Source organism: Prionailurus bengalensis, chromosome D3, assembly GCF_016509475.1.
Source record: "Prionailurus bengalensis isolate Pbe53 chromosome D3, Fcat_Pben_1.1_paternal_pri, whole genome shotgun sequence".
In the NCBI taxonomy this organism is placed as follows: Eukaryota; Metazoa; Chordata; class Mammalia; order Carnivora; family Felidae; genus Prionailurus; species Prionailurus bengalensis.
The window spans coordinates 29,303,876-29,327,324 of NC_057356.1; the positions used below are offsets into that span (position 1 = coordinate 29,303,876).

At 41.1% G+C, this 23,449-nt stretch overlaps 1 protein-coding gene across 2 annotated transcripts in view; it reads left to right on the forward strand.

Annotated features, from left to right (window-relative positions):
* PI4KA (phosphatidylinositol 4-kinase alpha) overlaps window positions 1-23,449 on the forward strand; it is a 113,818-nt gene that overhangs the window by 838 nt on the left and 89,531 nt on the right. For both annotated transcript variants that reach the window (XM_043558196.1, XM_043558197.1), the window contains exons 2-6: window positions 14,646-14,762; window positions 17,562-17,655; window positions 20,079-20,167; window positions 22,120-22,192; window positions 22,797-23,056. In XM_043558196.1, coding sequence (XP_043414131.1) covers window positions 14,646-14,762; window positions 17,562-17,655; window positions 20,079-20,167; window positions 22,120-22,192; window positions 22,797-23,056 — 633 coding nt within the window. The remainder of the gene's footprint in view (window positions 1-14,645; window positions 14,763-17,561; window positions 17,656-20,078; window positions 20,168-22,119; window positions 22,193-22,796; window positions 23,057-23,449) is intronic.

Below are 23,449 nucleotides of genomic sequence, written 5' to 3' on the forward strand. Positions count from 1 at the left end.
GCGTTAGACTGGGTAAAAGATGGTGTGTGAAGAAGGGACAGTGGCCAGGAAGGGGTAATGAACTGTCATAGACAGAGAACTGAGCCCAGGATTCCTTCAGAGGAGAAAGGACAACTTATGCTGGGGGTATCTTTTCCTTGGGAGAAAGGTGAAAGGCGACTCAAAGGTGTGGCTCAGATGTTGGAAGGAACAGAGATATCAGAGTCAGACCTGTTTGGTCCCCGCACTGTCACTGTTTGTCTTCTTGGGCTAGTTACTTCAATTCTCAGAGCCTGTTTCCTCATGTGTGAAATGAAGTGGTTCTGGAGGAGTAAATGAGTTCAAAGCATAAAGTGCCTGGGCAGAATAGGTGAACAGTAAATGTCAGCTTTCTTCCCCCCCCTCTCCCCCATGGTGTGATGAGACTCATTAAAGTGTATTAGCACTGAAGGGATGGGATTCTTTTTTCACACATCTTCCTGGCAGATGGAAAGAGATCTGTTGTCTAAGAGTAGGGAGACTGGAGACCTGCCTGCTGCTGTTCAGAGTCGTTTTGTGGCTCTGGTGAGTGGTGAAGTTGAAATGCTGTGTTAGGCACTCTGTCATAGTGACCTACTCCTTCCTTGGCTTTGTGGGTTCTTAAACCTGATTTCTCACTTACCCGCAGGGTGAGCAGGTCCTGGGAGACTGATGCCAACCTGACTTCTGACTGAAGGAGGAATTCAATAAAATGGAAAGAATATGAGTTCTAGAGATAGGACTACCTGAATTTGAATCCTGTATCGTTTGCTTACATGAGTGTGACTCTGGGTAGGTCAGTTCCCCAGTATGATCCTTTGGTTTCTTTTCAAAATATAAGGACAGTATTAGCTAAGAGTATTATGAGGATCAACAAAATGACACAAATAAAGGCAGGCACATGGATACCTAATGATTAAGAACTGTTATCATTGGATGAGCCTGACTAATGGGCCACGGTGCTGGCTTATCAAATAAAATTCATGCCAGCTAGTCAGCACATTCTCTTCTTGGTAGGAGGACCAAAAATCCTATCAGAAGTTTGCTTGCTGGACTTGAAGAAGAGAGAAGAGATTGCAGGGGAGTGGGTGATCTTTAAGAAGACAGTCCTGCAGGGGCGCCTGGGTGGCTCATCAGTTGAGCATCCGACCTGTTCAGGTTATGATCTTAGGGCTCATGGTTTCGAGCCCCACATTGGGCTTTGCACTGGCAGCGTGAATCCTGCTCTGGATACTCTGTCTCTCTCTCTCTCTCTCTCAAAAAGAAATAAACATAAGAATCAAAAAAAACCAAAAAAACAAAAAGCCCAGTCCTGCAGTTCTAGCAGGGGACCTATTCCCACTCAGTAATTCTGAGAAATGCACCTTAAGCTCAACTGACCTTCTTCGGCCTTTTTGGATAATTACAAGAACATTCTGTAATTACAACGCTGTTAGCTTTGTATTTTATAGTAACTGCTTCAGTCATCAAAATTACAATATATTTTATAACTAATTAATACAGCTTTTAGGGATTCCTGGGAAGCTCAGTTGGTTAAGTGTCTGACTCTTGGTTTTGGCTCAGGTCATGATCTCACGGTTCATGGGTTCAAGCCCTGCATTGGGTTCTGTACTGACATCATGGGATCTGCTTGGAATTCTGTCTTTCCTCTCTCCTGCTCCTCCCATGTGCCCCCCCCCCAAAAAATAAATAAATAAACATTTTTTAAAAATGCAGTTTTTAGATTGTCAGCTCCCCAATACCATCTCTTAGTTTGGGAGGTACTTCATTCTCATTGGCAACATTTACAAATCTGAAAAGAGTTAACTGAGCAAGCCTGAGGCTTCAGAAGGGATTGCTTGCAAGGTCAGTCCTGGGTTCACATCTGGGAACTTAGCACTTGAACTGTTCCCTCCATTTCCTATTTGATAAGAGTGGTTCACTGTGCCTAGACTCTTCGTACAATTAATGTGATTTATATTGAACACCTGCTTTCTTTCTTGGAATTAGGGATTTTAATGGTTGCTAGGCAGACAGTGCCTGTGTCTATCAATAAAAACCTTGGCTGCTGTGTCTCTGTTAGACTTCCCTAGGTACAGATGTAGCACACAGGTCACTACATTGTTTGCTGCTGTAGAAGGGAGCATGCTTAGTGTATACGTTTACAGGAAGGAGAGAACATGAAGAAGCCCATGCACAGTTTTCTCCAGATTCCACCTGCCCTTTTCTCTTGCTGATAAATTCACTGTAATATAATTTACTGTAATAAAATTTAGCTACAAGTACGGTTATATATGTGTGAGAGGTCTTGGGGACCTTGAAATAACTTCTTTCTTAGAGAAGGCTTCTGTAGGTGGCTGATTCCATCACATATATGTAGATTCTTCTTTTCTTATCTGGGATCTTAAGACTTGATTATGCTGAGGGTCGTTGTTACTGTTTAGTCCTATAACATATGGCTGCTTACTACATTCCACGACTTTAAACCAATGGACAATAAGCCTTCAGTGTTCCTAGGGAAATCTTCTTGAGGTTCTTAAGAGTAAAGGAATTTCTCAGTACCCACCAGGATAATGAAGGTGGGGACTTAAGTGGGGAGATGAATGTTGAAAAACCTCTCTCATTTTTTTGTTTCTGTTTTTTTCTCTTCCCCCCCCCCCCCCCCCCCCCCCCCCCCGCCACCCAAGAGAAGGCAGAGGACTTAATGGGTCTTGGTCCAGATAGGGTTGAGCTGAGGAAGGCTAAGTTTTATGAGTTAGACCTGACATCTCACTTTAGACATTGGTAATTCAGGCAGCCCTGACATAGTTTTATGGCACTTGGGGCACATTAATGACATAACTTTCCTTATCTTTGTCTATCTACATGCCACAGTGGTGTTTATTCACCCCACTCACCTACAAGTCTAGGCTGTGAAACCTAGCCTATTGCTACTAAGTAGATTTTACTTCTCTTTTAATTATTTAATTCACTGTTTCATTCAGAAAACATTTGTTGAGCATCTACTGTTAATTAATATGTGCTCGGTAGGCCAGGTCAATAAGAAACAGGTTTTTTTTTAAATGTTTTTATTTTATTTTTGGGAAACACAGAGAGCAAGCAGGGGAGGGGCAGAGAGCGAGAGAGGCGGTGACACAGAATCCAAAGTAGGCTCCAGGTTCTGAGCTGTCAGCACAGAGCCCAACGTGGGGCTCGAATCCACAAACTGCAAGATCATGACCTGAGCTGAAGTCAGACGCTCAACTGACTGAGCCACCCAGGTGCCCCAATAAGAAACAGTTTTAATGAGGTTGCCCAGGTGATCAGCATCAAGTCAGACTTGCTGCAAGTCCCCCTAGCTACTGTTGTAATGCAGGTCTGGTGACCAGACTCCTGCCATATTCAGATAGTCAAACCCAAGACTCCTGGGTGCCTATTCTCTTATCCGTATCTAGGCTTTGACCTTTTGCTGCTAGGCTGCGCCTAAGACTGGAGCCATAGCCCTGAGGCCCACTCTCAGGATTGCAGGTTGCCTCTGAGGACACCATCTGTGTCCTAGAGGGATCACGTCCCATGCAGTCCTCAGCCATCTCCCTTTGGGAGAAAGGTGGGAGGAACAAAATAGACAAGAAGAGAGTCTTGTCTACACTGGACTCTCCATGTACGGTTGGCTTCCAGTCTCCCTCTCTCTGATTTCTTTTTGCCTGCTAGTCTTGCTCTGCTTTCCTCTTTCTCATCTGTCTTAAGAATGTTAAGCCACCCCTGCCAAGAAGCTTCTGTCTGGATCTGCCTGGTTGTACTCCTCATATCCAGGATATGGGTGAGCTGTTCCTGCCTTTTCTTACCTGGCCTGTATCATACTAATGGACCCGAACCCTGGGACATGGAGAGTTCCCAGCAGAGCTGAAAAGTAGGCAGCATTCCTTGCCCTTCCATCTCTCTTCCCACCCTCAGGAGGCTTTGATCAGAATCTTTTTCCATGTCCTAAAATAGCCTCTCTTTTCTTCAGTTAGACTGCCAGAATCTGGAGGTGTCTTAGCTAACTCAGTGTGGTGTTTAAATAGCACTGCAGCATTAGGGACAGGCCAGACCCCTCCCTGGTGGACAGTTGTGCTCCAGAAGATGAGCTGGTTAATTCTTATCTCTGTTTGGAGGAATGTATGTCCTCATGCTCAGGACACTGGGCTTTCTGGAGTTCATAGTTACCCACTCCTTTAGAGTGGTTTGCCATGGAGTAAAAATCATGGTATTGGCATTTTTTCAGCATCATGAAGCTGAAAATTTCTATCCTCGCTCCCTTTCCTTTGTGAAGTTATGTTCAAAACAACCATGTATAGGATAAGAGAAGAGAAAATTAGCATCAGTAGAGGGAATTCATGATGTTAGAACTATTGTTAAATCAGCTGTAAAATATTTTAAGAAGAAATTGGAAGAAGAAAAAGTCTTTACCTGTAATCATGCCACATTAACTATACTAGTTTGCTAGGGCTGCCATAACATAGTAGTACCACATTGATTTAAACAACTGAAATTTATTTTCTCACTGTTCTGGAGGCTAGACATCCAAGATGAAGGTTTCTTTTGAAGCCTTTCTTTTTGGCATGTAGGTGGCTGTCTTTTGGTGTCTTCGCATAGTCTTCCCTTTGTACCTGTCTGTATCCTAATCTCTTTTTATAAGAACACCAGCCAGATTGATAGGAGTGGCCCACCCTAATCACCTTGTGTTAATAAAGGCCCTAGTTCCAAATTAACAGTCACATTCTGAGGTGCCTGAGATGAGGACTTCAGTATATGAATTTTAGGGGGACATAATTCAGCCCATAACACTAACCCTTTAGCTTTTTAATTTCTTAGGCCTCCTTTTTAGTCTTTAGCTGTATTCACTTTATTGCTTTTTTATTTAAAAAAAATTTTTTTTAACATTTATTTTTGAGAGACAGAGACAGAGAATGAGCAGGGGAGGGGCAGAGAGAAAGGGAGACACAGAATTCGAAGCAGGCTGCAGGCTCTGAGCTGTCAGCACAGAGCCCAATGTGGGGCTTGAGCTCACAAACCACGAGATCATGACCTGAGCCGAAGTCGGACGCTTAACCGACTGAGCCACCCAGGTGTCCCGCTTTTTTCTTTTTTCTTTTAATTTTTTTTTAATGTTTATTTTTGAGAGAGAGATCATGAGCAGGGGAAGGGCAGAGAGAGAGGGAGACACAGAGCCTGAAGCAGGGCTCGAACTCAAGAACTGTGAAATCATAAGCTGAGCCAGACGCTTAACCATCTGAGCCACCCAGGCACTCCACCTTATTGCTTTTTTCAAAAATAGCCCATATTTATTATTTTAATGGCTGCATGTCATATTTTCTATTGACAGATCAAAATTAAGGATTTCTCTGTTTAGGCTGTCTAGTTTTTCCCTTGTAAAATTGTGCGTTTATACACTTAGAATTTTGTCTAATTTTGAATTACTTTCTTGTGTTAAATGTGGATAGGTCTTGATGTTTACTGCCCAACTGTTTTCAAAGGATTATACTTAGTTATGGTAGATAGCATTAGCAAGAGACCTTGTGCATGTTTATAGCTTCACTGTTGTTGGATTTTGTTTACTTTTTCCTGCTAACTCTGCAAGCATAAAAGGGGACCTTATTCTTTTGATTCTAAGATAATGATATTTTACGAATTAACCAAAAACCCACGAAACAGAAATGATGGTGTGACATTGTGCTCTTGTTTTCTGCTATGTGGAAACTTGAATTCAGGGTATTGTTGCTTGGGTACTGACTTCTAGCTGTGCCTGCTCTGGGTATCTTTTTTCTTTTGACAGTTGGGTCTAGGTGTGCACACAATCCTAACCCTCAAATAATTTATAACAAGTAGAAGTAGTCATAGGTGGGGGCTGGCCAGTTGTCCAGAAGGGAGCTGATGGTGGACCATATGGCTTTTTAATAAAACTCCTCTGTGAAGATATTTAGCTGTTTTGCACTTTGTTGGCATGGGAATGGGAAGTACAGATAATTTTTTCTTCAGGCCCCCAAAGAACTCTCCATGAGTCTTGGCAGGTATGTGGAAATTTAGAAGGCAAAAAAGTGAAACATGCTCTAAGAAAATGAAAGCATCACGGGCACTTGCTGGGAGGTTACTTTCAGCAGAGATTTTAAATATGGAAGGCCTGGGAATGGGCATTTGTAAATGCCAAGAGTAGTTGGTAAGGGAAGGTCATTTCAGATAGAAGAAAGCAAAGCACAGAAGAAAATGAGGAACAGCAGTAATAGGGTTCAGTAGAAATAGAGTATTTTGGGGGCACCTGGGTGGCTCAATCGGTTAAGCATCTGGCTTTGGCTCAGGTCATGATCTTGTGGTTTGTGAGTTTGAGCCCCACATCGGGCTCTGTGCTGACAGCTCAGGGCCCGGAGCCTGCTTCAGATTCTGTGTCTCTCCATCTCTCAGCTCTTCCCCTCCTTATGCTCTGTGTCTCTCTGTCTCTCAATAATAAATAAACGTTAAAAAAAAAAAAAAAAAAGAAATAGAGTATTTTTTTAGTTTTTTAAAATGTTTATTTAAAATTTTTTTTAATGTTTATTTTATTTTTGACAGAGAGACAGAGCATGAGTGGGGGAGGGGCAGAGAGAGAGGGAGACACAGAATTCAAAGCAGGCTCCAGCCTCTGAGCTGTCAGCACAGATCCCGATGCGGGGCTCAAACTCACAGATCCGCGAGATCATGACCTGAGCCGAAGTCGGACACTCAACCGACTGAGCCACCCAGGTGCCCCTAAAATGTTTATGTTAAATGTTTATTTTTGAGAGAAAGAGAGCACATAAGAATAGGGGAGGGGCAGAGAGAGAGAGAAGGGGACAGAGGATCTGAAGCAGGCTCTACACTGATAGCAGAGATCCTGATGTGGGGCTTGAACCCACAAACTGTGAGATTGTGACCTGAGCTGAAGTCGGATGCTTAACCAACTGAGACACCCAGTGCCCCAGAAATATAGTATATTTAGAGAATGGAAATGAAAGTGGAGAAGAAAGCAGATGACTTCATATGTAGTCCCAGACTCAAGAGTTTGTATTGATGAGACAGGGAAGAGCCCTTCAATATTTCAGGGCCAAGAGTAATGTGCATTAAGAAGATTATTATGACCATATTGTTTATATTGATGCCCTTAGGGAGTCTTGGAATTGACATGTCACTAGTTGTTTACTCCCCAAGAGAGCAAGAATGTTCTATTTCTTACTCCTTACTGCAGATTTTCTTTTCTGCCGTCTGTGTTTGCAGTTTGTACCTAGTGGGGGATGTGGTTGCCTTCAGTCCTTTCCACCAGCAGCTATTCCTATCTTTGATTTAAATTGCTGAAATTTACCTGTGCACTTCATTGTCCTCATTATTTATATATTTATTTGTTTTTGTATTTGCTTCTTTCATGTATCTTGGGATTTTGGGAAAAGGCTTGGCCTTTTGTGAACATTGCCAAGCCAGTCAGAACACTATTTATGTTTATGTGATAAAATACATGGTTGAGGCAAAAATCCTCAGATCTCACTTGCATTTATTGACTTAGTTCTGAGAGGCTCTATCTTTGCTGCTGAAGCTGTTCTCTTTTCCTGAATACTTCTGTGTGTAAAGCTGGTCTGGAAGCCTAGATTTAGGCCAGCCAAGGCTATATGTACTGTTATAAAAGCAAATGATGGTGACATTTGTTTATTCGTTCGTTTGTTCATTCATTCATTCAGTCTTTGAGTGCCTGCTGTGTGCCAGGCCTTGAAGGGACCTATTAGAGGGATTGAATGAGTGGACATTGTTTTTCTGTCATGGAGTTTGGCATGGAGATAGACAAGCATTAAACAAAAAATTACAAGTAAGTACAATTGAAAATGCTAACAAGTGCCAGGAAGCAAAAGTAAATGGTTTTTGTGAATACATTCATAATGTTTTACTACCATCACCACCATCCACCTTCAGAACTCTTTCATCTTGTAAAACTGAAACTCTAATTGCAATTGATTTTTGTATGTTGATCTTGTATCCTGCAACCTTGCTACACTTGTTTTTTAGTTTTAATATGTTTTTAGTTTTTTCTTTATATAAGATTATGTCATCTGCAAATATAGTTTTACTTTTTTTTTTTTTTCCAATCTGAATGCCTTTTATTTCATTTTCGTATCTAATTGTCCTGGCTAGAACCCCCAGGACAATACTGGATAGAAGTGGTGAGAGTGGACATCTTTATTTTGTTCCTGTTCGGGGGCAACTTTCAGCCTTTTACCATTAAATATGATGTTAGTTCTGAGTGTTTTATAGATGCCCTTTTTCAAGTTGAGGAAGTTCTATTTCTAGTTTGTTGAGTGTTTTTATCATGAAGAAGTGTGGAATTTTTTCAGATGCTTTTTCTGAGCGAATAATGATCTGGATTTACCTTCCTGCCATAAAACAACTAGGAAAATGGACAAATATATGAAACCACTGATTTCATACACTGACAAGGAACACAGGACTATAATACCTGAGAGACGGAAGAAACAAAGTGAGCCCTATGACTGCCTGGCTTTCTGCCAAAAGACATATCTCAGACCACAGAAACGGGAAAGCTACAAAGCTAATTTTACAAAGCTAATTTAAAACTTTGCTAGGGCAGGTCTATAATAGCTTTTGCTACAGGGATAGTTTAACTCCACTGCTAAGGTATGGCCCTTTTGAGGTTTCTACTGAATGCTTTGAGGGCTTTCCACTCTGGCTGGGAGTAACTCAGACTCTTCTCGGCTATATATGAACTCTGGGGACTATTCAGTACGCAGTTGCCTGGTTGTTCTTTTCCAACTTCCTGGAATATCACCTATACTAGTGTGTGTTAGTATTCATCAAAAATTCAAGGGAACTCTTGCTATGATTTCTGGAGATTTTTTTGTTTAGCTCTCTCCTCTTCAGAATTTCCAGCTGCTTTAGACTTCCTGTATTCTTACTTCTATCTCCTCCACTTAGACCTGCATGACTGGGATGTCCTTTCCTGTTCTGTGGTCTGAGATATGTCTTTTGGCAGAAAACCAGGCAGTCATAGGGCTCACTTTGTTTCCTCTGCCTCTCAGGCATTATAGTCCTGTGCTCCTTGTCCAGTGTATGAAATCAGTGGTTTCATGTATTTGTCCATTTTCCTAGTTGTTTTATGGCAGGAAGGTAAATCCAGATCCTGTTAATCTCTCATGGCCATAGGTAGAAGTTCTTGGATCACAAGATTTTATTGCTAGAGCAGACATTGCAAAAAAACTATCTGGTCATCCTTTTACATTTGAGAAAACTGAGACTTGGGGGAGAAGACTTATCAATATTGGGATAGTTTTATTTTTTTATTTTATTTTTATTTTTATTTTATTTTATTATTTTTTTTAATGTTTATTTATTTTTGAGAGAGACAGAGATAGGATGTGAGTGGGTTAGGGGCAGAGAGAGAGGGAGACACAGAATCCAAAGCAGGCTCCAGGCTCCAACCTGTCAGCACAGAGCCCGAGACGGGGCTCGAACTCATGAGCTGTGAGATCATGACCTGAGCCAAAGTCGGACGCTCAACCGACTAAGCCACCCAGGCGTCCCTTGGCATAATTTTAAGACATTAGCAAGATTCTGTGAATTTATATATATACACACACTTGCTGTTTTGTCCACGTTTTACAGAAGGAAATACAAAGTCAAAATGTTCAGATAGGTTTTGTCAGTTACCTTGGGTCACTTAGATAAGAAGTGCTAGAGTTGGGGGGGCGCCTGGGTGGCGCAGTCGGTTAAGCGTCCGACTTCAGCCAGGTCACGATCTCACAGTCCGTGAGTTCGAGCCCCGCATCGGGCTCTGGGCTGATGGCTCAGAGCCTGGAGCCTGTTTCCGATTCTGTGTCTCCCTCTCTCTCTGCCCCTCCCCCGTTCATGCTCTGTCTCTCTCTGTCCCAAAAATAAATAAACGTTGAAAAAAAAAAAAAAAACTCCAGGAGGACCCAGTCACTGGGGTGAGGTACAAAAAAAAAGAAGTGCTAGAGTTGGAATGAAAATCACAACTCCGTACAGCTCCCCTGAGCATTGCCTGGTGAAACGATGTGTCAGGAATCAGAGACATGGATTTGTATGTGCTGTACTCTGCCAAGCACATGAGCTGGGCTCAAGAAACGGAGACTCATTCGTTGTGTGTAAAGGCTCATGGAGTGCTACTTGTGTTGGATGTTGTAGAAAGCCATGTTAATTGATCACAGCCAACAGAACATCTTTAATGAAACCCTCATCCAGGACTGCTTGTAGGAGCAGGTGCTGTTCCACATGCATCTGCAGCTCCATGTGAATCTTGTTACAATCACTGTTATCATGATAGCTCTCAGTCACTTAGGAAATGTTAGCTTATGTTCAGTGTTCTCCATGGATGGGGATAGTGCATTTGAGAAAGACAACTAAAAATCAGATTTAGGTGCGCCTGAGTGGCTCAGTCGGTTAAGTGTCTGGCTTTTGATTTTGGCTCAGGTCATGATCTTGCAGTTCATGGGTCAGAGCCCTGCATTGGGCTCTGTGCTGACAGTACAGAGCCTGCTTGGGATTCTCTCCCTCCTTCTCTCTCTACCCCTCCCCTGCTCGTGCTTGCTCTCTCTCTCTCTCAAAATAAATAAATAAACTTTAAAAAAAAAACCCAGATTTAACAGGTCACCTGGGTGGCTCAGTCAAATAAGCATCTGATTCTTGATCTCGGTTCAGGTCATGATTTTGTGGTTTGTGGGATCATGCACGGAGCCTGCTTGAGATTCTCTCTCCCTCTCTCTCTGCCCCTCCTCCTCCAATAAAATAAACTAAAAAGGGGGGGGGGATTTAAAAAAAACAGATTTAACGAAACACTGCCACTAATACTTAAAGCTTAATCTCCTGTTCTCAGGGAATTTTGTTTCTCTATAAAGACTATTCCCAGAGGTTTCAGATAACAAAAGTTGTATTCTTTTAAAAACTCATTAATTATCTAACATGTAATGCTATTATTGGTAGGTTTATTTTGACCTAAATATTTTACCTACACCCACGGTTATGTTTTGACTTTTCATCTGCAGTTCTCTCTGCCCAATGGTTCAGACTTGTGGGGGCACCTTGTTTTCTCCTTGGTTTGGCATTTCTTTACCTTGGCAGTCTAAATTCACCTTGTGGTTTCTCTTTTAATAGCCTTCAGTTAAAGTATTGTCAAGAGTTCTTAGCAAAGTCTAAGTGAGTTACCTTTGTTGCCTCCTGGTCGTCCATTGACTTATCAACTTCCTCAAAGTGTTGCCCAGAGCCCCTTTGGATCCTTTTTGTAAATGGCCACCACTGTCAGATTTTGAGCTTAACAACCTTTAATAATGCAGGATCTACTCCCCTTTACCCCCTAAAAACAACCAACTTTTTAGTTGATTGTAAAATTCTGAAAAAAAAATCAGTGTTTTTTCTTTTCATTTTTTAAATTAAGAAAAAATTTAATGTTTATTTTTGAGAGACAGACTGCAAGCAGGGGAGGGGCAGAGAGGGAGGGAGACACAGAATCCGAAGCAGGCTCCAGGCTCTGAGCTGTCAGCACAGCTCAAACACATGAACTGTGAGATCATGACTTGAGCCGAAGTCGGACACTTAACCAACTGAGCCACCCAGGCGCCCCTCTTTTCATTCTTTTAAATTGCAGCATTAATGCTTTATTCTGCATTAGGACTTTGACCTCTCTGTGTCTCAGTTTCTTCATCCATAGAATGAAGATAATAAATAGTGCACTATTGTGAGGATTAGATAAATACAAACCAGCACCTCACATGTGATCAATGTTCAATAACTATGGACTATTAGTATTTGGAGACTGGCACCCAGCAGAACCGATTTTCCCTTGTCTGGTATGTGATGACTTCTATAGGACCCGGGTTCAAGTCTTCACTTTTTTTCCCCCTACAAGAGTCCCAGTGTCCAAGGCCATTTTGCATCAGAGCCTAGACCTGGTGCCAGGCTTTTGGGGGTCCTCATCATTTAGTTTCTGACCTGCATTATTCACTAGTTGTGGCCTTTTTATTGGTTGTATAACTCTGGCTGGATTGTAAGGATTGTGAGAGTGTGACTACATGTTATACATGACTTAACCTGATTATTCTTCCATCCATCCCCCTGTTCATTTAATGATGCAGCAAATATTTGTTCAGTGCCAATTGCATGCCAGCACTGTGCCCAGTACTGGTTATGTGACAAATGACACCACATAGTTAAGCCCTACAGTAGGATGGCTGGGTTCCAGTGGTCCTCTTTCTTTTTACTTTCCTTCCTATCTCATTAAATCCCTGTGACTTCAGCCCCTTTAGTTCCACTAAATAGTTGTTAAGTTTCTGGAACGTGTAGGGTGCATCAGATACAGTGATGTGGGGGGCAGTGATGAGGCGAACACAGTCCTGTCTGCAGTGAATGGAAGATAAGTATACAAGTAACTCTGAAATAAGACTTTTCAAAAGATAATTATGTCAAGAAAATTACATTATTCTTGGTGGGCTATTGAGAGGTGTGATGGGAAAGATCTTAGCACATTACTGGGGTCTGAGAAAGCTTTGAGAAATGGGAGACAGGATCTTGGAAGGATGGATAGAATTTTTATAGGGGAGATAAGGCAGGTTGAATGAAATGTTAAAGATGGGTGAAAACCATGGAAAAGGCCAGGTAGGGAGAAGTGAGCTCGGTATTCAGGGCCCGGGTGTTTGGGGCAAATTGGGAAGGACCTTCATTGCCAGGTTGGGAGTGTGCATTGAGTGTTCACTGGGGTGGGGAGCTGTTGAAGGTACATGAGCTGGGAGTAGTAATATTGGAGTAGGGAGAGACAAAAGTCAGAGGATCTAGTTAAGAGCCTATTGTCTAAGATTGTACTTAACCTGTCTGGGCCTAGTTGCCTAACCTATTAAACAAAGATAGGATTACACATGATCTGCCTGAAAGGGGACATTTGGCAGATGAGTGTGCAACTTCTTTCAGCTCTCCATCTCTGATTCTGCTTACATTTGGGAGTTGTGAGAGGTCTTCAGGTCTGAAATCCAAGTGAGCATCATCTCAGTGAAGTAGTTGAACTTGCATCATGTATTCTGGATGTCTTTAGAGAAATTACGCTCAATGAAAAGAAAAGCTCACCTTCCATTTTTCGTGTGTTTTTTTTTGTTGTTGTTGTTAATGAAGTAATTTAATAAGTTTGCTTTTTATTTACACAGAGCTGTGAAATATTTTCAAGACCATTTTGTGAGATTAAACTTTATATTCCTGGGTCTCGTTTCACGTGGTACCTGCTTCAGTCTTTGCCGTGCCTGTGTGCAGTCACAGGTGTCTTTGTCAGGGCTGAAACTTTCCTACTTGGTTTGAGACTCCTGGGGAAATTGTAGTTACTGGGGCGGGGAGGGGGAGTTGTAGTTAAATAGGAGTTATTTTAGGGTACCTGGCTGGCTCAGTCGGTGGAGTGTGCAACTCTTGATCTTGGGGTTGTAAGTTTGAGCCCCACAGATTACTTAAAAATAAAATATTTAAAAAACAAATAGGAGTTGATTCACTGATATTAAGATGTTGGAGTTAAAGAAGTTGTGAGACTGTCTCCTTGGCTTTGGCTTTGCATTGCTATTAGAGTACAAGCCAGGCTCCCAGTCTCTACCTGAACTTGGAATTCTGGGCATCCCTGCTTTCTCTTTCCCATTGTATTGTCTCTCTAGCGGCCTCTGCCAGAATGCTTTAGATCTCTAATTATTTCTTTACAATCATTCCTAAGAGAAAGATTACTAAGACAAAGAACGTTACTTCTCTTCAGGTTAGAAGGTGCTTCTCTTTCTGGATTGTGTATTTGCCCTTTTAAAATATGCTTTCTTTTTTTAAATTGCAATGATAATTGATATTTTCAAAGCAAATCTCAAGCATTGCACTTGATCTCCTTTGCCGTTAGAATATCCCAAGAAACTGTATGAATGTCAGTGAATGACTTCTCATTGGTTCCATAACAGAACAGCAAAGTTGAGGCCTGATGTGTCTGAATGCTCTGCTCAAGGGTTCTTATGGCAGGGATTTTCAAGGTGAATAGGCATCACCTATTTTCCTATTCATAACAAATCCAGATTTTTAGTTCCTTTATGTCAGGTATTTACTGTTTTGAAAATAATTCTAAGTTCTCCATATATTCAATAAATTGCTGATTTACTGCCTATCTGCTTCTGCTAGCCACTCTTATGGCATATCCAGTAACAACAGATATTGTTTATTAAATGCATAGTATGTATTATGCACTGTCCTAAGTGCTTTACCCACATTTCATCTCCCCCCTCTCCCACATTTAATCTTTTAATGAACAGTATGGGAGGCATTGCGACTGTAGGTAGGTTTGGGTAAAGTGCTTTTGAGTACCACTGAGTAGTGGAGATCTGTGATTATTCTGACTCTGAAATGCAGACGTTGGCTCTTGTGCTTTACATCCTCTGTGTGTACATCATTTTAACCCTTGGTCCAAGCTTCTCAGTGCATATATGTTTTGGGAGCATGTGCATGATCATTTCAGAAGCTGGAGATGATCTTTTTATGACCTTTGAATTGGAAAAGAATGACTTACTGGTTATATAGACTCATTGGTGTTTATGCTATTGTTTATATCTTATATTCTGAATGTGGGTTTATATATTTTTTTAATCTATGGGTTTTTGGTTGTTGTTGGTGGTGGTCTCATTTTCTAGGTCCAAAAGCTGCTTTGTATGTGCCCAGTAGATTTCCATGGGATCTTCCAATTGGATGAACGACGGAGAGATGCAGTGATTGCATTGGGCATTTTTCTCGTTGAATCTGATCTTCAGGTATGTCTTTACTACATTAAAAGTGTTTCTGTAAAAGGGGGAATGTAATTAGAATTTAAATTTGTACCTGGTTATATTTACCTGAAGCAGTACTAGAAGAATGCATACAAACCTAATAAAGGTGGTTAGTGATAGTGAGGCAGAGTAGGTGGAACAGGTTGGGGTGTGTGATTTAATTAATTTAGTTAATGTATACCTTCTTAGGAAATTTTGTTTTTTGAATTGTGTGAATATATTAAGTTAAAATTTATATATATATATATACATATATATACATATATACATATATATGTATATATACACATATATATACACATATATGTATATATATATATATATATATATATATATATATATATATAATGGATTTTGATTGTTGTGTTTGCCAGAAAGTTAGTTAAAATGCTTGTGAAATAATTGTGTGCCTTCCAGGGTAGACTTGATTTTTAATCTAAGGTCAAACATTTATCGGTCAAACTCAGAGTAACCATTTTTTTTTCCTTGTGATAAGATAGGGTTCTTTGAGATAATTTTGACATAATACCATCTTTTTCAGAACTGTGATAGGTATAGGTACACCTGGCTGGCTACGTTGGTGAAGCATGTGATTCTTCATCTTGGGGTTGTAAGTTCGAGCCCCACATTAGGTATAGAAATTACTTACAAATAAAAAAAAAATCTTAAAAAAAAAGAACTGTGATAGATATAACTTTTAGAGTACATGTTACTGTGTCCTTTAGAGGTAATTTAAAAATCAATGTTGTGGCTCCAATAGAAAATGATGTGGCCATTTTTTTTGTTTTTTGTTTTTTTAGTACTTCCCAAAGCTAATTAAAGCAAATGATTAATCACTGAATACAGACTCTTTTATTTATTTATTGTTATCATTATCAAGAATCACTTTTATTTATTTTTTATTTTTTTATTTTTATATTTTTTTTCAACGTTTGTTTATTTTTGGGACAGAGAGAGACAGAGCATGAACGGGGGAGGGTCAGAGAGAGAGGGAGACACAGAATCGGAAACAGGCTCCAGGCTCTGAGCCATCAGCCCAGAGCCTGACGCGGGGCTCGAACTCACGGACCGCGAGATCGTGACCTGGCTGAAGTCGGACGCCCAACCAACTGCGCCACCCAAGCACCCCTTTTTAAAAAATTTTTTTAAAAATGTTTAACGGTTATTTATTTTTGAGAGAGAGACAGAGTGCGAGTAGGGGAAGGGCAGCAAGAGAGGGAGACACAGAATCTGAAGTAGGCTGCAGGCTCTGAGCTGGTAGCACAGAGCCCGATGTGGGGCTCGAACCCACAAACTGCAAGATCATGACCTGAGCCGAAGTCAGATGCTCAAGCAACTGAACCACCCAGGCGCCCGTGTCTGTCTGTCACAACATAGTGTCTGGGTCCCAAGGGCATGTGTCCTGAGAGAAAGGCAGATGGATGCTGCACTGCTTTTTTAACCTAACTTAGGAAGTCAGTCTCATTTATACCACAGCTGACCCTTGAACAATGTAGGGTTTAGGGGCACTGACCCCCTGTGCCATTGAAAATCCACATATAATTTTGATTCTCCCAAAATTTAACTATTAATAGCCTACTATTGACCAGAAGCCTTACTGAAAACAATAAACTAGAGAAAAGAAAATGTTATTAAGAAAACTGTAAGGAAGAGAAAATACATTTACAATACTGTAAAAAAGCCATATATAAGGGGACCCGTGTACTTCAAACCCTTGTTGTTCGAGGATCAGCTGTACTTTCTAAAAACACCAGAAGCAAGTCACTAAGGCAGCCCATTTTCTAGAGGAAGTGAATTTGACTCCACCTTTCAGTTGGAGTGTCACAGAATTTGGAGTCATGTTTTCTTTTTTTTTTTTTTTTTTTTTTTTTGAGAGAGAAAGAGCATGAGCAGAGAATGGGTAGAGAGAGAGGGAAAAAGAGGATCCGAAGTAGGCGCCATGCTGACAGCAGCAAGCTCGATGTGGGGCTTGAACCCAAGAATTGTGAGATCATGACCTAAGCTGAAGTCAGATGCTTAACTAATTGAGCCACCCAGGAACCCCGTGGAGTCGTGTTTTCAATATCACCACATGTGTTTATCAGTGTTTCAGAACCAAATGGTATTCCTCTTCTCAGGAGCACACTTACCTAATCCTTAACTGGAGCAGTTATAAGTAGGGAAACAGCCAAAAGAGCCAGTCATAGAAGATTGTGAAGTTACATGTTGACTGGCTAGTTTGGAAACTAGAAGAAAGTAGTTTTTGTATTGGCTAACGATGGCTATTAAGTCTAATGCTCAGATTGAGAGAAGCAAAAGGAAACATGAAGCAGAAAATTAAGAAAAAAAAGAAAAGGGGACAAAGGCCATGAATAACAGAAGTATCACCAAGTTTAAAAGCTTCTGGCTGTGAGCTTCCCTCAGTCCAGAGGATCTGATCCTGGGGCCCACTGAAAGGCTTGAGGGCTTTCTGAATACTCTTACTGAGGCAGTTTTGAGAGTGTGTGCTCACACATACCTTCTGGAGAGGCCCTCGTAGGGGCCCAGTGTCCAGAGGAGGCCAGAACCAGGCTGGACATTCAGAGCAGAAGAGCAGGTTGTAGCCCTTCCCTTAGGCACCTAGTGCAGGCTTATGGGATGACCTCGGACGCCCCCTGCTGCCACCACATGGAAATAGGAAGGGTGCAATGCCATGGGACCATCCATATTTGAGATGATTTGGATGTGTATGCTTTGCTTTAGGCTTAGTACTAAAAAGCTACCAGCCACACATTTGTATTAAATGTGTTTTTTTTTTTTTTTAAGCATAAAGATTCCGTGGTTCCTTACCTTCTCCGACTGCTTAAAGGTCTTCCGAAAGTGTATTGGGTAGAAGAAAGCACAGCTCGGAAAGGCAGAGGTAATTTTGTATAACGTTTTCCCTGAATTCAGGGAAGAACATGTATGCTCACAGTCTGTAAAGATCAAGTGTTTAATCATGTTAATGCATCAAGTACAGTGTTTCTAGCTGGTTCCACTCCTGGCTGTGGGACAGCTGCCTGCCTGCAGCAACATGGGCTATGCTTACTCACTGTTGTCCAGAGTCCATGGTGAAGGTGGGGCAAAGGCAAGGCTGAGAAAACTGACTTTGTATTGTACTCTGGGAGTGAACAGGAACTTGGAGACCTGCGGGAACCTTTTCTCATGTCTCATTGCCAGAATTGGGTCCCCTGCCCATCCCTGAACCTGTCTTTCTTACCCTTCAATGAATAGGCTCACTCCTGGAGTGAGGCCAGTTCTCCAGATTTCATCACTGCTGCTCAAAAAGGAAGGGTGAGATGGATGTCCAGGATTTGAACACCATGTCCGCTATAAAGAATAAATAGTTTATCATTTTGTTGCTGTTGGCTGAGTTTTAAATTTTGCACCTTTAAGAATGGTAATAAGCCTGCTATGTGCCAAGCATTGTGCTAAGCGCTTGTAACACTGATATTCCCATACATTGATTTCCCAAGACTCCCAAATCAGTTTGGAACACCACCAACATTTTAGAGATCACAACCCTGGAGACCAAAGTTTTCTTATAGTCTCCCTCTGTGAGACCCGCGGCCCACCTTCAGACAAAGCAAGGGGTTGGTGTCTATAAAGAAAGCCCTTGTTCTTTTGGTTGGTGGCACGGCCCTAATTTGTTGGGTGGGCTTAGCCTGCTAAGGGTGGCTTTTGCTGATCTCATGAACATCCTGCCTCAGCCTAGTCCTCTCGTTCTTTGGGTTTCATCATTTCTGGTAACATACTATGCCTAAAACTGACAGACCCCAGATTATGCATGTATCCTCAAACTTAAAGCACTACAATTTTTTAATTGAAATATAGTTGACATACAATATTATATTAGTTCCAGGCATACAACAGTGATTTGAGGTGTATATACATTACAAAGTGATCACAGTGATAAATCTAGCTACCATTCGTCACCATACCAAGTTGATACTTATTATTGACAGTATTCCCTATGTGGTACATTGTATCCCTATGTCTTATTTGTTTTAGAACTGGAATTTTGTACCTTTTAATCCCCTTCCCCTATTTCGTTCATCCTCCCACCCTAAAGGTCTACAGATTAGATAGAAAGCATTGCTAAAAAGTCAAACATCTCTCTGTCAACCATTGTTATCTAACTTGGGGAGAAGTAGAATACCAGTAGAAGTTGATTCTATTTTCTTTCCTTTCCAAACAAATACCGCTTCTATGTACATGGACTCCTATTAGAATGTAAGTGTTAGCATTATTTGAAGCATTGTTAGGGATATATAAATCTCCAATTATTGGGTAACATTTCACTCTTTTATTTTTTACGAAGGCAGTATGATTTAGACCTTTAAACTCTAGAGCAGTAGTTCTCAAAGTGGCATTCCTGGATCAGCAGCCTCAGTGTCAGAACTTGTCAGAAATGCAGATTCTCAGTCCTTGCATCAGAGCTGCTGAATTAGAAGTCTGGGACAAGGAAGCCTCCAGGTGATCCTGATCACACTCTAGTTTGAGAAGGACCTAGATCTGCATCTTAAAATTATAAGTACGGAAGTGAACACAGTCTTCTGCCATGTACTATGAATAGATCCATAAATCAGTGGGCAGCTCTCTGTCCTTCATTAAATTCAACGCTCAAAATTGATTAAATATTTAATAGCAATTGGATCTACACAGCAGTGATTCTGACATTTTTAAGGTGCACACCATAGAAGTACTGGTTAGCTTTGGTCTTTTAGGTACAGTGATCCTTTCCCAACCTTGAGTCCATGCTCCTGAGAACCTCCCAATGAGGGGGCTCGGTAGTAGATGGGCTTAAAAACTTATGAGGAATAGAGCAAATCTTTGGAAGCTCTTATTAGGATTTTCTCCATTTGTCAAAATAAAGCAGAAAAGAAATATAAACAATTCAGTTTAAAGTAGTGGTAATTGGTATTTGACAGGTAGCCCCATATACCATTTCTTACACTTTATCAAGATTGGTTTCTCACCCTAGGTAGAAATTTAGGTCAGGAATTAAAAAATGGAGTCTGTTATGTTGAGAGAGCTGTATAATCTCAAACTATAAACTGGCTCAGAAACATTTAATTTTGTTGAACCAAAGCATTCTATTAAAAGAAATTAGGGGTATTTCTCAGCAAACATGTTGGGCCCATATCTGTTCTTTTCAGGTTCACCTCACTGAGGGCAGCCACCCGTATAAACTGGTCCCTTGGCAGATCCTGTGAGAAAGGGAACTTACTGAATCAGGTGGCCAGTACGTGTAGCCCAGTGTCTCAGTGGTAATGATCTGACTCATGTCTGTGTGCCTTCCAGCCACCCTCCCGGTTGCAGAGAGTTTCAGCTTCTGCTTGGTCACTTTGCTGTCTGATGTGGCTTATAGGGACCCCTCACTTCGGGATGAGGTAAGTGTGTGGTGAGTTGGAGTGCATTTCTGTATGATCAAAGAGAGTCCCAAAGTAACAGAAAAGAGTAAATAAAATTTTGAAGTGATTTGGTTGTTTCTGTTGATTTATTTTGTACTAACACACCTAAGAAATGTTAAATATATACTAACAATACCCAGTGACCACTTGAGTCTTCTTTCATCCAGCCCTCCCCATAATTCTGTGAGGTAGGCAGCACAAGGCCAAGGCAGCTGACTTTCCTGATGGCTCACAATCCCTGTTGGAGATTGAAGTCATTCATGGAAGGAAATGATCTAGATTGTTGAAATTATACCCAGATTTTAAGTGCCCTAATTTTTTTTGGTTTGAATTTATTTTGTTGAAATGTTACTTAAATGCGTTTCATACTCCCCTCCTTTTTAAACAAAGAATACGATCATAATCTAAACTTTTTCTTAATCAGATTTTTTGTTTTAAAAATCAGTATGTATATGCTGCTATCCTCAGGACCTGCCAAGGAGTGCCTGGTTGCTTGTCTATATGTTAAATATCCCCAGCTAGCTATGCTTTTTGAGTCCTTGTATCTTTTTTAATTTCTAAAATCTCTTCATATCAAAGTGTAAATTGTATTGTCAGTATTTCTGTCATTAACATTCTTCTCCATTCTTTTTTCTTAGTTTACGTTCTTTATTTGTAAGTTGGCTAAAGAGATAACTAGATCTACTAGAATCATGTATCATTATTTCAAAAGTTAGGCTAGAAATTAAGGGCTTTTCTGTAAATAACATTTATCAAAATGTCAATGCTAAAGATGATGGCATAACTTCAGTACACAAAGTGGAGAAAGCATTGCTTTTCAAGTCTTTGTATGTTACTCAGCATCATTTAACATTAGCAAAATGTCAGAAATTTGCTTTGATTAGGAATACGTTGTATGAGACCAATTTTATTCTCTTCTTTGTCTGGGATTTCCAAGACTGGTAGTAGAGGGAAATAAGGTATATACAGTCTAGTTGATCTTTATCCAGGCTTTAGACAAACACTCCTCCTGACATCCTGAATCTGGAATATGGGCTGAGGGTAAAAACAATTTGGAAAGTTTGCAAAGCTGCCTAAAGGGCCATCCCAGAGGGTGACAGGGTGCTGGCCCAGCAGGAGTCTTCCCTAGGTCTGCCCTATACACTGAAGCAAAAGGAGCCAGGGCCATAAATGAAAATTCAGAAAGGAAGTTGGTTTCATTTGTAGATGATACAAAGCTGGGAATCAGAGACCAGTATAATGAGCTAAAGCTAATCCCCTGAGTTTTTGTAGACATCAGTGACAGGCGAAAAATACCAACATCAGTAGAGTTGGCAGCATGTGTAAAAAAGATTTAAGTATTTTACATATCAGTGAGCTCTTTGAGCCAGCATTGTGAAGTGGCTGCCGAACAGCTGATGTCATGTATATGGAAGGCTAGAATCTGTGTTGAGTTTGATGATTACTCAGGGGGAGTCCCAGCATCCCTGGAATATTAATGTATCTTCCTGGGCACCACAATTAGAGACTGTTTCTGACACATGGGACTACTGTGAAATCAGAAGCTGGCACTTAGGATCATGAAGGACTTGTAATCATAAGAAATGGATTAAAAGAACTAGAGATATTTAACCATGAAAAGAGATTTGGGGTCCTATCACCTGTTTCTCAAATATGGAAGGTGTAGCTCCAAGGCCAGTGGTCACAAGCCCCAGAGGACAACATTGGCCCAGAGTTAGGAGGCGCTCTTTGCCAACCCAGGAGGGCAAGTTTCTGTCTCTAGAAGGTCAACTGATTGGCCACTTGGCAGAGCTGTCATGCGGGGTTTTATGTATCACATATGCGGTTGGACAAGATATTGTCTAAAGATCCTTCCAATTCTGAATGAATTTTGTGGTACTTAATCGATTTTATTTATACGTTTGTCTTTTCTGTTTCCTTGGCTGTTACAGATTTTAGAGGCACTTTTGCAGGTTTTGCATGTTCTTTTGGGAATGTGCCAGGCCTTGGAGATTCAAGAAAAAGGTATGATTATAGATCCAAGGCTTTTTTTTTTCCTTAATGGTTTGTGATTATTTTTTCCCTTGCTTTTCCCAGTCTTCTTTTTTTGTTCTTTACTATTTATGTACTTGATGGATGAAACCTGCCTATATTAGTTTGCCTTTGTTGTGTGTTAAAGAAGTCACATAGGGGTCATGAGCACAGCTCTGCTACCTGAATGCCAGGTGACTTTAGACAAGTCACCTCACCCTTTCTGGGCCTCAGTTTCCTCACCTATAACATGCCTGACTGCCTCTAGTATGAGGTTACCTATATAATCCCAGGAGGAAGAAATATATGGTTTAAGTATAGTAAAGGTACCTGATAACAAGACTTACCTGTGTTATTGATTTGAGTGTACCATGAACAGATTAAGACCTCCCAAAAAGAGCAGCTGTGTGTGATGGAGATGTAGTCTGAAGTTGTTAATGTCAGCCCTTAAGGCTAACCTGTTGCTATGACTTGTTCTGACCCCCTACTTGGGGGTAGGGGGAGGTTGTGAGATGTCAGCCAGTGTTACAAGCTGGTGCAGCACAGCTCTCTCCCAGGGAACTTTCTGGTATTGGAACATTCTCTCTTTGTCTTTTAGAATACCTTTGCAAATATGCGATCCCATGCCTGATAGGAATCTCACGAGCATTTGGGCGTTACAGCAACACGGAAGAGTCTCTCCTGTCAAAACTGTTCCCCAAAGTCCCTCCTCATTCCCTCCGAGTCCCTGAGGAGCTTGAAGGCGTGCGGAGGCGATCTTTCAATGACTTCCGTTCCATCCTCCCCAGCAATCTGCTGACAGTGTGTCAGGAGGGCACCCTGAAGAGGAAGACCAGCAGCGTGTCCAGCATCTCTCAGGTGGGGCTGTGCTCCTGGGAGGCAGGCAAAGAGGTCAGGTCTTGTGAAGTACTCGGAAAAAAACCCCACTAGCGTGCTATTCAAGGAAACTCACAAAACAGAAAAGGTTCTCACTGGAAATCTCTGTAAAATAAAGGCTTCTTTTGTCTATTGAAGATTTAGAAGTGATTTAATCTCCTAGTCATGAAGTATGTTTCCTAGCAGTTGGGTGCCAAGCTCTATTCTGAGTGGGGGACAGTTGGTGCCCTTAAGAAGTATATAATTGACTCATGGTCACAAGATAAAGACACCAAATGCTGAGAATAATTCATCTCAGTAATGATGTATAAAATATATGGCTAGGCACAAATAATTTAGGCATATGATATATAGTAGAGAACGCTGTAGCTGAGG